The 14,813-nt window shown below is 31.4% G+C and overlaps 1 protein-coding gene across 3 annotated transcripts in view; it reads left to right on the top strand.

The window, feature by feature from the left end:
- The window catches only part of LOC129218558 (uncharacterized), a 76,567-nt gene extending 62,132 nt beyond the window's left edge, over nt 1-14,435 (top strand). For all 3 annotated transcript variants that reach the window (XM_054852861.1, XM_054852860.1, XM_054852862.1), the window contains exons 3-6: nt 8,359-8,499; nt 9,515-9,664; nt 12,944-13,086; nt 13,993-14,435. In XM_054852861.1, coding sequence (XP_054708836.1) covers nt 8,359-8,499; nt 9,515-9,664; nt 12,944-13,086; nt 13,993-14,145 — 587 coding nt within the window. In that variant the 3' untranslated portion in view covers nt 14,146-14,435. The remainder of the gene's footprint in view (nt 1-8,358; nt 8,500-9,514; nt 9,665-12,943; nt 13,087-13,992) is intronic.
- The last annotated feature ends 378 nt before the right edge of the window (nt 14,436-14,813 follow it).

Here is a 14,813-nt window from a genome sequence, read left to right as displayed (position 1 = left end):
GAAAGACAATGTTTTTTTTTCTTTAAGACGATATGCGCCATTTAAAAATATGTGCTTAATTTTTCTTGCTACGGCGTTTCAAAAAAAAAAAACACATGTTTGAATTGTTTTTCAAAAACTTCAATTTCAAAACATATTTTTTTTATTTCACTGTTGATCAGCTTCGTTGAGTACTTCCTGCATTCCCTGAAAAGGAGAGTTTCCATTTTTGAGTTTGACAGGTTTCAATGGCATTTGAAAAAAAATGAGAGTTTTTCAGGAACTGTGTATGTAAAGGTAGAGACTTGAAAATGCAAAACTTTATTTAGTAGCAAGTGACCAGCAAATTTCCGTGATGATCTTCGGCATTCAATAATATTTACGAAATATTTTTTTTAAATTTTTGCGCATGTTTGATCATTGCTTCTAAAATATTACATTTGAAGCGTTTTGTTTTTTTAAAATTTGATTGAATTTCAGAAAAATGATTGTTTTCCCAGTAGACAAGCGATTATCACTTTATTTGAACATTCAAGTCATATTTAGTATTTCATTACGTTTAATTTTACAGGAATGAATTGATTTGGCTAATATTAAAATCGCTATAAAATCATAAACACCTTTTTTAAGCTGCATATATCAATAATTTGTTCACCTACAGTTATCCTCCCCATGCTCTTTTATTCCATTTTTCATTCATAAAACATCTGGCTATTAAATAACTGACATAAACCAGAATACTGCGACCGAATTTCGCACAAAATCGATTTTTCAGTTTAAACACATTGCAAAAGCGATCAAACATTTTCTCATCAGCACCTAAAAGTTATTCTAAAAGATTTAACCTCGAGATAAAATGTGTTGTCGTTTATAGCTCTGAATATGATGATATCATGATGCCTTCTGCTAGGATCATTCGAGGGAAGAAATTCTGAATTTATGGAAATCAAATAGTTAAAAATATCATCACTCCGGTATAATGATTTGTTTTTATAGTTTTTAAACGATTTAAGAGGCTTTCTTTAAAATTATTTTGTACAAAACTAGTTTTATATTTTGATTTTTTCCATCCTTAAATGCTGATGAATAGTTTTCTCTCTTTCTCTCTCTTTTTTTTTTTTTTTTTTTGATATTTTTTAAAACAACGCCTAGAAATGTAGAAATTATTCATCATGCTTCCCCGAATATCAAATTGGCAACATCTATGCAGAGTGCTAAACCCCATTTTACCAAATGCTAAGGGCTTTTGTTGTGGTTTGCTCAAAAATAACGTGCAACTATTTGAAAAATCAGTAAAATTTAAAAACGTTTTTCATCGACATCTGCTCAAAAATTGTATTAAGAAGCACCAATTACTAAGCAATTCTAAAGTTAGTAAAGATAAAGTAAATTACTCCCAACCTGGCTTTAATTCACCAATATCGCCATTTATTCTATCGTCATGGCTGTATGTTGCTGTAAAGTACTTTTATACTTTAGAGAATCCTTTTGGCTGACCGTTTTTTTTTTTAAGTAACATCACGAAAGAGTAGAAAAAAATATGATTTTAAGCTTTATCCTGCTCAAATTTACAAAATTACTCTGGCATCAGTTTTAGATTCAAAAAACTCGAGTAATCTAGTCATAAAATGTAGAAATTATGTGATTTATTTATAAAATATGCATTGTTATGTGACCTTACATTTTTATTTTGCTAAGATGGATTTAAAAAAAAAAATACGAACATTTAAGTTTTACTTAAAAAAAAGCAAATTATTATAAAATTGAGTAAGTGCAATTCGCAAATAAAAATCTTCAAGCAATTTTTAAAAAAAGCAATGTTCATTAAAATGATTGCATATTACAATAAAAGTTCAAAAATATGTACTGTCAACATAAAAAAAATGGATGAGTTTCAGGTACAAACACCGAAAACAGCATGCCATCACGTAAAAAAAAATCGATTTTTCTGCTTTATACGTAGATAGCAATTTAATACGAATATAAATAGTGCCCTATTTTCCCTCAGAACTTTGTCAAAAATATCTCCAGAAAAATATCATAAAAACACGTAAATGACGATCATACTTAATTTGATGCAGCTAAAATAAATGAACTATAGTGCTACGTGAGGGAAAAAAAAAAAGACATTTTTTTTTTCTTCATTGTCAAATACCCAGCTTTGGCCTACAAGCTCCAAGGCTTGGGAGTTGAAATATTGTTTTGACTTGAAGTGTTTCTTGTCGGCGCGGCGCCCGCTAGTTGAGCTTTTATGCATTTATTTTTATGGAATTTCGGCGTTGAAAATGCGGTTTTACCACAATTCTTCTTCAGAGATAATGGGAGAAATGCTGGACGAGGTGAAGAAGAAAATAATTTTATGTATGCATTAATTCGGGGTTTATACGTGCTGGAATTCCGTTTGAATTCCTCTGGAAAAAGGGAATTAAATGAGCTTATAGGTCTAGAGGAAGAAATCATGTTTGACTAAAGCCAGAATCTATACGCATCAATTAAATGCAACTAATTTTACGGAAAATCCAATCTTAAGAAGCTTTATTTAATGCTCATTAATCTAAAAAAGCACGTTTTTTATTGGACGTAATTAAGTTTTAAACGATGTTGTTGTCTCGTAATTATTGGTTGAATTTTGTTGTGTAAATTATACTACTACATTTGACACGTTTGGTAAACAATAAGGTCTAGCAATCAGATAATGTGTATTTTTATTAAATACCTTCTTAAATTAATATTTTTATAAGAATATGTGAATAAAAAAGTGAATTACGGAAAAATGGAGCAGAGTGAAATGGTGAAATATTTACTCTGTTTTCAGCGATACCTATCTGGTAAGATTTTACACATGTAGTCTATTCCAAAACCCTCATATGATTATACGAGAGACTTTCAAAAATTGATCTTTGCATTGTAATATTTTGTTGTAAATCAAAAATTATTTTTGTCATGATAAAATGATAATGTTCATGTTATTAGCATTTTAGCTATTATTTGAGATCCATTAATATTCGGTGCTATATTTATTTATTCAATCTTAAGCTTATTTTTATTTTAAAAGTTTTGTGCATGAATGGCCAAGTGAAATAGTTAATATCGTTTACTTATTCAATCATTTAATAAATCATGTATGTATTCATTCATTAATTCATCCATCGGCATCCCTTCATTTAAAAATTAATTAATATATTTTAGTATTCATTCACTATTTTATTCACTCATTTTTTTCTCATTTAATAATTTATTTGTTTATTCATTTATTTTTTTATTACCTATCCATTTATTTCATTCATTATTTTATTTACTCCTTCAAAAAAAAAAAAATTTGTAATCAAATACAAAATATTTCATCAGAAAAATACTCTTTGAAAAAAAGTGAAAATTTCCTATTTTATTTAAAGATACGTATTTACTGCCGAAAATTAAAATTAATATTTCAATGCAAGTTTTATTATGCAGTGTTCTTTTTTTATGTATTATAATTTTCAAAACTAATTTCCAATCTGTACATTTTGACAAAGGTAAAATATCTTGACTATTTCACTTTTATAAATTACAGCAGACACGTGTTTCGGCGTTACAGGGAACGCCTTTTTCAATGCAAAAATAATGAGCTTATGGATGAAAAGACATCCGACAAAAGCCAAGAGCAGATAAGCATGCAGCTTAAAAGATAAAAACAGCGGATTAGCCGAACACCAATGACAAAGTTATAAACCTTTCAGGAACCAATAGGAATGCAAGCAAAGGTCAGGAGCTTTCGCTTAGGTACGAACCCAGAAAGAAAGAATTCAATTGGACAAGGATTAAGCCGAAGCTTAAACAAAAAGAAAAGAAATTGTCAGTAACCGTGAACCGCAAGAAAGGAAAAGCAGAATGGAAAACCATGAAAAAAGATAAACAGAAACAAAAAATATTCGAAAAAAGGAAAAATAAAGATAAATAGAAGAAAATTGGGGGGGGGGTGTCAATCAAGACAAAAAGGCGAAAATAAACAAAGAAAGATAGATAAAAATGAGTGGGGAAAAAAAAAAAGAGGGGGGGGGAATGGGGAAAGGACAGTATTAAAGATATGGGAGCCAAATGTTAGAAAAATATGGAACTGCACTAAGATCGTTAACTAAGTTAGAACTGTTCCTCAAAATATGAAAGGATTCCCAAAAGTCAAGATCTGATGAATTGGGGCATTTTTGGATAATCTGAAAAGAGGTAAAATCAAAAGAGTGATTCGAATCCCAACAATGTTGAGCAATACTAGACTTATTTAATTGTTGTTTTTTCACATAATTTTGATGCTCTTTCAAGCGAATTTTTAAAGCACGCCGAGTCTGTCCAATATAGGCAAGTTTACAACTACAATTAATTCTATAAATTCCACAACAATTAAGAGGGTGAATAGGATCTTTAAGAGAAGAGAATGAAAGTTTATTAATAGGAGAGAACACCACCTGGAATTGGAAACGTTTTAGAATCTTAGCAACCTGATAGCTTACAGATGGAAAGAATGGCAAAACAACCAAATTCTTTCTGATGAAGGTTCGGTTAAGAACATTAGTTTGGGATTTATTTGAAAGTTTTTTATAAATGGAATCAATCAAAGTTGGCGGATAGTCTCTATCAATTGCCACAGCTTTAAGATAATTAAGTTCCACTTTAAGAAGTTCCGACGAAGAACAAATATTAATTGCGCGATAAACAAAAGAATTAAAAGCAGAATATTTTTGATTTGGAGGATGAGACGATAGTCTATGAGGAGGTAAAGAGACAGCAAAAGGTTTGCGATAAACAGTAGTTTCAAAACCAATTTCTGTACGAGAAACAAGTACATCAAGAAATGAAATGCAATTATTCCGTTCTTTCTCACAAGAAAACTGAATATGAGGATCAATGGAGTTTAAAATAGATAAAACCTCATCACTCTCAAACTGATTCTGGTTCATTAGAACAAAACAATCATCAACATACCGAACATAAAATTGGAACTGCAGTTTTTGGAACAGCTTAACCTCAAAATAATGCATGTAAATATCACTAAGAATGGGGCTAAGTGGGTTACCCATAGCCAGACCATCTAACATAATATAAAAATTCCCATTAAAGGGAACAAACAAAAGAACATTGTTTAAGACAAGTACGGGTAAGGAAAATTAAATCCTCAATTTCCGTATTGGTGAAATGAACCTTTACCTCCTCATAGACTATCGTCTCATCCTCCAAATCAAAAATATTCTGCTTTTAATTCTTTTGTTTATCGCGCAATTAATATTTGTTCTTCGTCGGAACTTCTTAAAGTGGAACTTAATTATCTTAAAGCTGTGGCAATTGATAGAGACTATCCGCCAACTTTGATTGATTCCATTTATAAAAAACTTTCAAATAAATCCCAAACTAATGTTCTTAACCGAACCTTCATCAGAAAGAATTTGGTTGTTTTGCCATTCTTTCCATCTGTAAGCTATCAGGTTGCTAAGATTCTAAAACGTTTCCAATTCCAGGTGGTGTTCTCTCCTATTAATAAACTTTCATTCTCTTCTCTTAAAGATCCTATTCACCCTCTTAATTGTTGTGGAATTTATAGAATTAATTGTAGTTGTAAACTTGCCTATATTGGACAGACTCGGCGTGCTTTAAAAATTCGCTTGAAAGAGCATCAAAATTATGTGAAAAAACAACAATTAAATGAGTCTAGTATTGCTCAACATTGTTGGGATTCGAATCACTCTTTTGATTTTACCTCTTTTCAGATTATCCAAAAATGCCCCAATTCATCAGATCTTGACTTTTGGGAATCCTTTCATATTTTGAGGAACAGTTCTAACTTAGTTAACGATCTTAGTGCAGTTCCATATTTTTCTAACATTTGGCTCCCATATCTTTAATACTGTCCTTTCCCCATTCCCCCCCCCCTCTTTTTTTTTCCCCCACTCATTTTTATCTATCTTTCTTTGTTTATTTTCGCCTTTTTGTCTTGATTGACACCCCCCCCCCCCCAATTTTCTTCTATTTATCTTTATTTTTCCTTTTTTCGAATATTTTTTGTTTCTGTTTATCTTTTTTCATGGTTTTCCATTCTGCTTTTCCTTTCTTGCGGTTCACGGTTACTGACAATTTCTTTTCTTTTTGTTTAAGCTTCGGCTTAATCCTTGTCCAATTGAATTCTTTCTTTCTGGGTTCGTACCTAAGCGAAAGCTCCTGACCTTTGCTTGCATTCCTATTGGTTCCTGAAAGGTTTATAACTTTGTCATTGGTGTTTGGCTAATCCGCTGTTTTTATCTTTTAAGCTGCATGCTTATCTGCTCTTGGCTTTTGTCGGATGTCTTTTCATCCATAAGCTCATTATTTTTGCATTGAAAAAGGCGTTCCCTGTAACGCCGAAACACGTGTCTGCTGTAATTTATAAATTTGTGCTTCTACTTACGTTGTTTGGTCTGACTTTACTATTCAGCACAAAGGTATTTATTTATCTTATTTCACTTTGCCTCAGATTCTTTTACTAAATCATACTTCTTCACTTACTTTTTTTCATTTTCATGATTGAAAATGTCTAATCTATTTAAAGGCAATTTTCATGATCTGTTTTACTGCGTTGACAGAAAACATTTGGATTAATGATAAAAAACGATCTTATGTCCAAGAAACAATAATTTCCTAAATAAGTTGACTTTTTAAAACAAAGCCTTTGTGAAACATTCACATTGTTTTGTAGCATTGATAAATCATATTTTGCTGCTGATAAATTTAGCTAGCGAAAGTTATTTTTAGATACTTTTTTATGATTAACGTTTTCTTATAAGATTAATTACATAGTAGTATGCGTTAAGACGCGTATATGCGTTAAGGTGCGTATTTATTTATCCTTTTTATAACTTCAAATGACAAAGCAGTTCAGGTGCAGTTGGCTCTTTTTTAGAGATGGATATGTCGTTCTTTAATGATCTGCTCATCAGAAGTTTGTTCATTTTTTTACCCGTGCATTGAACCAGTTCATTTCAACGACTTCGTTCATTTAAAAAAATTGCAAATGATCTCTCTGCGAGATTTAGTCATGTACGCTGAAAATGTTTCATTGTATCAGCAATATTCTTGAAGAGAAAAGAATCTAAAATTACCTAACCGTAAGAAAATATGCCAATGAACATGTAATCAAAAAATATTTTATTCAGGTTTAGATGTTAAGCAATAAAAGTGCGTTTTTGTATCTTTGTGACCGAGTGGTAAGACCTTTGTTTTGCATTCCAAATGTCTCAAGTTTGATTTCAGCATGGTACAAAATTAAGCAATTTAGGTTTATTTAATAAAAAATTAATAAATGAAATTGATGTGACGTCACAGAAAATTTGCTAAATTGTTCTTTAAACAAAACTGAATACCGTTCCTTAAAACATTTTCAATGTAAAAAAATAATGATCTGACAATAATAATCACAATAATAATAATAATAATAGCAATGAATAATAATAATAAAACAAGATATGAGGTAGTGAGAAGCAAAGTCATGTCAGTGGACATTTTCCAGTTTTGAGTAAAACACGTTTAAAGTAAAGATAAAGTCCTAGGTAGGGTTTCATTGAAAGGTTTTTCTAAATCATGCTGTATAACAGAACCTGCCAGGGCTACTAGACAGAGGAGAGGTTCACCCACCATTTTTACTGGTTATCTCCAAATTTTTAATTTTGCCACGTTGAAATAGTGCATTAATTCTAAGTAGAAATATCCTACATATGTAGTATGGTCACAGGTGAAAATAAAATAGGAAATTGTTTTTGTGTGCGAATGGGTCTTAAATGAAAGTATTTTTTTTAAATGTAAATTGAGAAATTAAACGAGAGAAAGGGGGAACTATAAAATAAATATCATAGTTCAAAAGAACGGGGGCCGTTCTTTTTTAGGAGATCATACTGCACCGTTCATTTTAAAGTGTTGGTCTTTTTGACTCGCTCAATCGTTATCTACTATTTTTCTTTCTTTTCTTTTTTTTCATATTTAAGAAAATGACTAAGCTCTTTAGCTGTAGTTTAATATTTAGTTTTATTACTTTGAAAGAGAACTTTAATTTTTTTTAATGCTCCATTTTAAAGAAATTGCATCGCATTAAATATTTTATTCTTTTTCAAACAGCATTTGTGAAACATATTCAATTATTCCATGAATTTTGAATTTGTGACATCTAAGCCAGGGATTCTGATTGCAACAATGATCTGTGATTATACTTACCATGAGTATTTCGTTGCAAAATGGTGAGGCAAATACTCAGGTGAATTATCAGCAGTACAAAGATTGTTCATACCTTTTTTATGAAGCAGTCGTCGTGATCAGTATTATATTAAAATAATAAGTTGCACTGATTGTCAAATGAGTATCTTATTATTTTTGTTGCTTTTTCAGGTCAGCTTGTGTCTCAAGGTCATGCTGGTCTTTGGTCCAGATGCTTCAGAGTTTATGACACAAGTCGCAATGATCCGTCTGCATTAAGTTTTAACTGCTTAAACAACTACAACATGTCAGGGGGACCGATGCGGTTTTCATGTATGTTTGTTTTCGTGAATGTTTATATAGTATTGGTTTATTAATTCTTCCTTTGTTTTTAAAAATGTGACACTATATATCCTTTTCTTGTTCTTTACTGCAGAAATTCAAAAGATCTCTACTTGAAAATAATCGTATATTGATATTAGAGATTGCAGAATCCAATAAAACATTTGGTCAAAATATATTGCATAAGCAGTTTTAAAGTTCAAATACGTTTTGAAACATTCTTAAACATAATGATAAATCTCGAATTAGCTACTTTGTAGTAGTTTCTAGAACTGGTAGCCAATGTGCAATCGATGAAACAACTAAATCAGTGCTTTTGCACTGGTCCCCTTTTGTCTCTTCGCAGCACTTCAATTGCCCAAAAATCCAGTGGAGAATATTTGGGATCAACTAGATCAGATATAGTGTAGCTCCGATAAGATGATATATGACCTTTACCTCTTGGGGAAATGTTTAATTCTTCACTGAAACGATAAAACGTCGTTAGCTCTGATTTTACATATTTGGTTTTTCTTCATAGAACCTCGATTTTACGATATTGCGTGGTATTTTAGCTCAAATCCACACCAATAACTCTCTTTTTTTAGTTTACAATGCATGAAGAAACACTCCGGTGGTCAGACCGCATCTCACCGGAGCTATGCTATAACTCACTCCATGAATCCTTTGTTCAAACTCTAGCAGCTAATGCTGGAACTCGAGCACGCATGGCTCCGAATTCCCTTAGATATTCAGCGCAATTCATTGACTGTCTCCCTGTCCATCTAGCAACATTCTGGGCAGCACATTTCTAGGTAATCCAGATCTTGAGAGGTAGTCACATTAATGCGACCAAACCCTGTAGATAAATCTATATCGTAGTTCTCTTACGATATTTAACACCTGCTAGTAAAATTCTAATTTGATTTATGTTTTATATTTAGACTAGTTAATTACTTGTTTAATTTCTTTTATTTTATCTGTTTATTTATATTTACTTACTTATTCATTCACTTATTTTTGTCAGTCGGAAAAGCTTGCAAAACAGCTACCGCAGCATTATGCCTGGGAGATTCTTTGATGATATTTGCTGTATTGATCATAGTGCTGGTATCACTATTTAAATCAAATTCTCGTTGCTATATTAAAGCAATACTGGTGTTACTACTTTTACAAGGTTAGTAACATTTTCTATTCATTAGTTATTGACACTGACATTACAAATAATACATTCCTTAATATACTCGTTTAACCTTTTCTTTGTGTGTGGCTAAGCTTTTTCCTTCTGGAAGTGTTTCAATTTTAATAAGTTCATCAGAGATTGGAACTCTGAATATCTTACTTCTATAACCGGAAACTCGACCAAACGTATCCTGCCTACTAGTTTATATTTTTTATTATAATGAAAATACGTCATGCACAAAAACCGAGTTTTTGTAACTCAATTCTTTAATGGTCATGGTAAAGTTAAGGTTTACTTACATAAGGTTTATTTGCCTTATTGCGGCCAAGAAAGTGAAAATCCTAAACACTTGTTGCTTCTGTATAGCTATTAAAGACCCTAGAGAGAAGCTCTCTTTTTTCAGGAGCCGAGAAAGCTTTTTCCTGGTCCGTTGTTCTGTCTGCTCTAATACACATCGATGAGACTTCTTATCTTTTAAAACAGTTTATTTGTGATGTTAATTGATTTTTGTTTGTTATTTAATGGATGTCTCTTTAATTTCTCCTTCTTTGTCTTTTCTTCTGTTGTGTTAGTTATCTTTCGGCCCTATGTGATACTCTGTGGTACAGTAGGAGATTTGATGCATTTTTAATGCTAAAAAGAAAAAAAATAGCAGTTTGAAAACAAGGTGAAACAACAATTTTTTTTCAAGAAAACAATTTATAAATTGAAGTTTCACTAAAAATATAATCACTGTTAGTTCTAAAAGAGGAAGAAAACGTGTAATGTTTAAATTATATCACTCTTGTTCGGCATTACATAAATAAAGCAATATTATAACTATCGCATCTCTTCCTAAAATGCCAAACGAATGTCAGGCATTTTTAAGCAAAAATTGGTTTTTCTAGAAACCTTTCTTCATTTCTTGTGCACTTTATAACTTTTTTTAATCAACGAAAAGAAAATATTAATACACTGTATCAGTTGAAGGTATTCGCCTTATAAATCCTTTTTAGAGTACAATAAAGCATTCTTTTGATGTAAATCAATATTTCGATGAAAGAGAAAAAACTCAACTGCCGTTCTGGTACACTATAGCGTGCTAAAACAGATTTCTAAGTCAATTTTAAAATCAATCTCCTCCCAAAACTGTTATTCTTTTGATAGATGGAACTCGGTACTTTAAATAATCAGATGAAATTGAATTTTTTTACTTTATCCGGAATACCCACAGTAGCAATGATTAATCCCTGAACTGAACAAACTGGTAAGTTTCAAAGTTTTAAATTTTAACATTTGTTTTCTTCATATTATTTTGTTTACTTGCTTATTTTTAAGCTCCGTTAGGGGTACAGTTGAACGAACTCAACGTTTTACAGCACAAATTATTTATTAAAATATCTTACATTTGTTTCAGAGTTGTAAAAAGCGCTTTTTTAGTGCAAAAAATGGTGTGAAAAAAATTATCTATTTTTTCATAGTGCCAAATAAGGTAGGCTAGCCTGGTAACAGCCTAAAGCGGCTGCCTAAGGCGATTTTTTTTGGTCTCTTATTTATTTTTTACTGCTTTAAAGAACAAAATACTCTTTTCGTGCCAATGTAGTCGCTACATTTAGGCTGAAGTTTGTGTCACATGTTAGTTTCTACACTTAAATGCTTATGTATAAAACATGATTTTGTGATTTTATTTAAGCATTTTTCAGATATTTTACGGGGCTATGCTATCAATCAATCACATTTACTTATGTAGCATTCCTTGCTTCCCCCTTTAAATCAGTACAAAATTAGCTTTAAAAATCCGTTGTTCGCACACTCTTAAGCCACTCCAAGTTTTGTAATGAATCTTCCACCAGTAATTGCATAAATATATCTTCTTGCTTATTAATAAAGAATTCATTAGAAAGCAAACTGATCCTTCTGATATACTGGTGGTAGTCATTTTAAACTGGTGTGTGGTTTAAGGATATCAACTCTGGATTTTTTTGAAACTAATTTAGTACTGATTTAAATAGGGAAGGAGACAATGGTCGGGAAGTGGATGCTGTTGCTAAATAATAACACAGCACCCTAAAATTTCTAAAAAGTGTTCAAACAATATCATTAAATCAGCAGTATCAACAATCAGTACGAAAGTATTCAAATGTAACAACTATTTTAGGATGGAGAGAGTATCAGTAAATTTGTACTTTCCACTGAGAGACATTTTTTTCTGATCATTAAATGTTTAATTTCATCCATACCATAAAAGTAAGATATATTTTTTTAATTATTTTTTCTCGATTGGTAAATTGTCTGACCTAAACCGGTATTTGCCAAAATCATCACACTGATCACATAACTAGTTAATACTGCTGTAGGAGTTTTATTTTTAAATTTTGGGAGCAGATATTTGTTGAGTCTTTAACTGAGTTTTCACAAAGTGAAGGTAGATAACATTCTCTTTTATAGTGCAGGAAGAGGTAGCAGATTTTAGATTAGCCTATGTAAGCATCTATTTGAATTTGATCCTGAGCATAACCTTTTGTTTTACAATTTATTTCAACACTATCAAAATTGCAACTAGTTTTTAATTCTAATTTCCATAAGTACTTTTTAAACTAATGTTTAAACCAAAAACAAATAGCGTATTTTAAAATTTTGTGAAACTAAAGTCAACAATGAAAAAATACTTTCTAACATAAAGCTAAATTACTTAAATCACTTTAGTTACATCGCAGAAACATCAGTTGAAGTAACATCTAAAAATAATTTTCGTACACAAACAGAGAAATAAGACTTGAAGGATGTGAAGTGTGAAGAAAATATTAAGAACAATTTCGGTTAAGTTTCTTGAAATTGCAAGTATATTTTACAACACAGATATCTGAACAAAATACTTAAAATGTATTTCTTGGAATGTTATTTTGTTAAATGAAAAAAGTTAATTTAAATAAGATTTCCAAAAGTAATACGCAGTGGGAAATTTTTTAGCTTCAAAAATTAATCAGGGAAAATTCGACGTCGAAATGACAGGTTCGCCAATAAAATCGAAATATCTTATTTTAAAAAAAAGTTAATGGTTACAAAGTATTTTACATTTATTTTACGATACATTATATTGGTTCCAAAATAAAATGCATGCTACATAGTGCAAATTCCTTCTCTCAGAAATATTGATAAAAATATTACACTGTCACTGTTCCTAAAAGCATTTTTCATATATAGCAACAAAATTCATTAACGGTCACGTTTTAACGTTCATTATAGATACTCATTAATGTCCAACCTGTATCTTAACAAAATTACTCTTAATAGGTCTCATTTGCTTCGCTATTCCTCTGGTTTATCTGTCGGGTAATATGTCTGAGCTCATTGATCAACTGAGCGGCGCCTATGGTCTCCTGCAAATCGTTGAAATGTCGCCTGGCTACACACACGACTGGGCTTTCTGGACGCAGGTTTGTAGCTAAGATTAATTTCCTACTTTTACTCGTGATCAGCAAAGGCAGTCTAGAAATTTTGTCGCCGATGGTTACGCTTTCTTATCTACGCTGAAATCTTTTTAAGTGGGATACTTTGCAATAGCGTTTCTCAATCTGTTTTGATGAGCGGACAGGAGAGTTTTTTTACCAAAAAATAATAATAATAACTAGGTATCCAAGAGGCAGTTACATCGCTTAGTTATAAGGTGTTCATCAGATTTAATTTGCAATAATATTTAAATGTAAACGAAATAATTATTGTTATTATCATACATAATTTAGTAAATTTTTGAGAGAAATCACAAACAATTACGAAAAGTAATGACACACGAATGTTAAAATATCGTATAAAATAGTTATTAGCCTTCAGAGTGATTAGGCAATGGTTTCCTACTCCCAAAGGCGCAGGTTTACAGCTGGCTTCAGCCGGAGGGTTTCCAAGATGCAGAAAATCAAGTGCCCATTTCGTTTGATTATGCGACATGTAAAAGATCCCTAGCGTATTCGTTTGACTTTGACTGCTCTTGGCAAAATTTATTTCCAAGTGCAGTTTCGTATCATAAGAGCCCATTTGCCTCCATCTGGTGGAGAAACTGGACTTCAAAATTTTCGTGGTTATTGCATCCGCCGATAGTGGTACCTCATGAGACAATTATTGCTGGTCTCTGAGGTCGGCAAAAGTACCCTTTTGCCCCTGGACGAGTCAATGGTTCATCGAGCTCGTCAAACATGACATGCAATACAACCCTTCCTCCAATTTCGTGCTTCCCTGAAGAAAAAAAAGTTTTACTTTTATCGTATGTCTCTACGACACACAAATATATATATATATTTCTTTTTTAAATTAAAAGCTCTCTATTTCTTTTCTTTTTATCATTCTAGGTCGGATTATTTGCTATATGGATTGTGGCAGTTGATGTTTTTATGCTATTATACAGCTTCACATATGCTTTGAGTTGTCCTAAGTCTACAAGATCCGCAAATGGCAGAAATGAAAAAGGTGACAGCACGGAGTTGGAAACATTAAGAAGCTGAAGAACCACTAAGAAATTTCAGGAGGAAAAAAATAATTATGATCTCTCAAGTGTTGGTAGAAGTTGCTGTTTATTTCTGGTAGTGCAAGAATTTTTTGTAGATGGAGATTTCATTTTTTTACGGGTGCTCTCATGAGACTTTCAAATTTATTGCATTTATTATAAAAGTCCTTTGTAGTCCCAACTTTCATCAAAGCATTGTATTTATACTCATTTAATGGAGATTTCATAACCGACCGATATTCACAGCACGTAGGTTGAGTGAATAAAAGTCTCCATACATTTACATGATGCACCTAGTATTTTCATTTACTTGCGAAAGTATTGACTGTAACATTCGAGTATTGTACTTCTTAGTTCCTTTTTGTTGCTCATTTTTAAATAAAATTAATTCAACTCTGAAAATAAAGAATCAAAGCACCAATAGCAAACCACAAAAAATATTTAACCAGAAGGGAAAATGTTATGCGAAAAAATTAAATAACAAATAAATATTAAGCATAATTAGCCAATTTAACTGTTTCATACCGATAACTCCAACCCATAGTTAACTTCTCGAATTAATCTGAAGATTAAGTAAAGCATTTTGTATTGGGCAGTTCAATGGCAGTCCACTGACGGAAAAACTCAATATTTTTTTTTTTAAATCATGACTTAATTCAGTTTAAA

This window comes from Uloborus diversus, chromosome 3, assembly GCF_026930045.1.
Source record: "Uloborus diversus isolate 005 chromosome 3, Udiv.v.3.1, whole genome shotgun sequence".
NCBI classification, from domain to species: domain Eukaryota; kingdom Metazoa; phylum Arthropoda; class Arachnida; order Araneae; family Uloboridae; genus Uloborus; species Uloborus diversus.
This window is presented reverse-complemented; position numbering and strand designations above follow the sequence as displayed.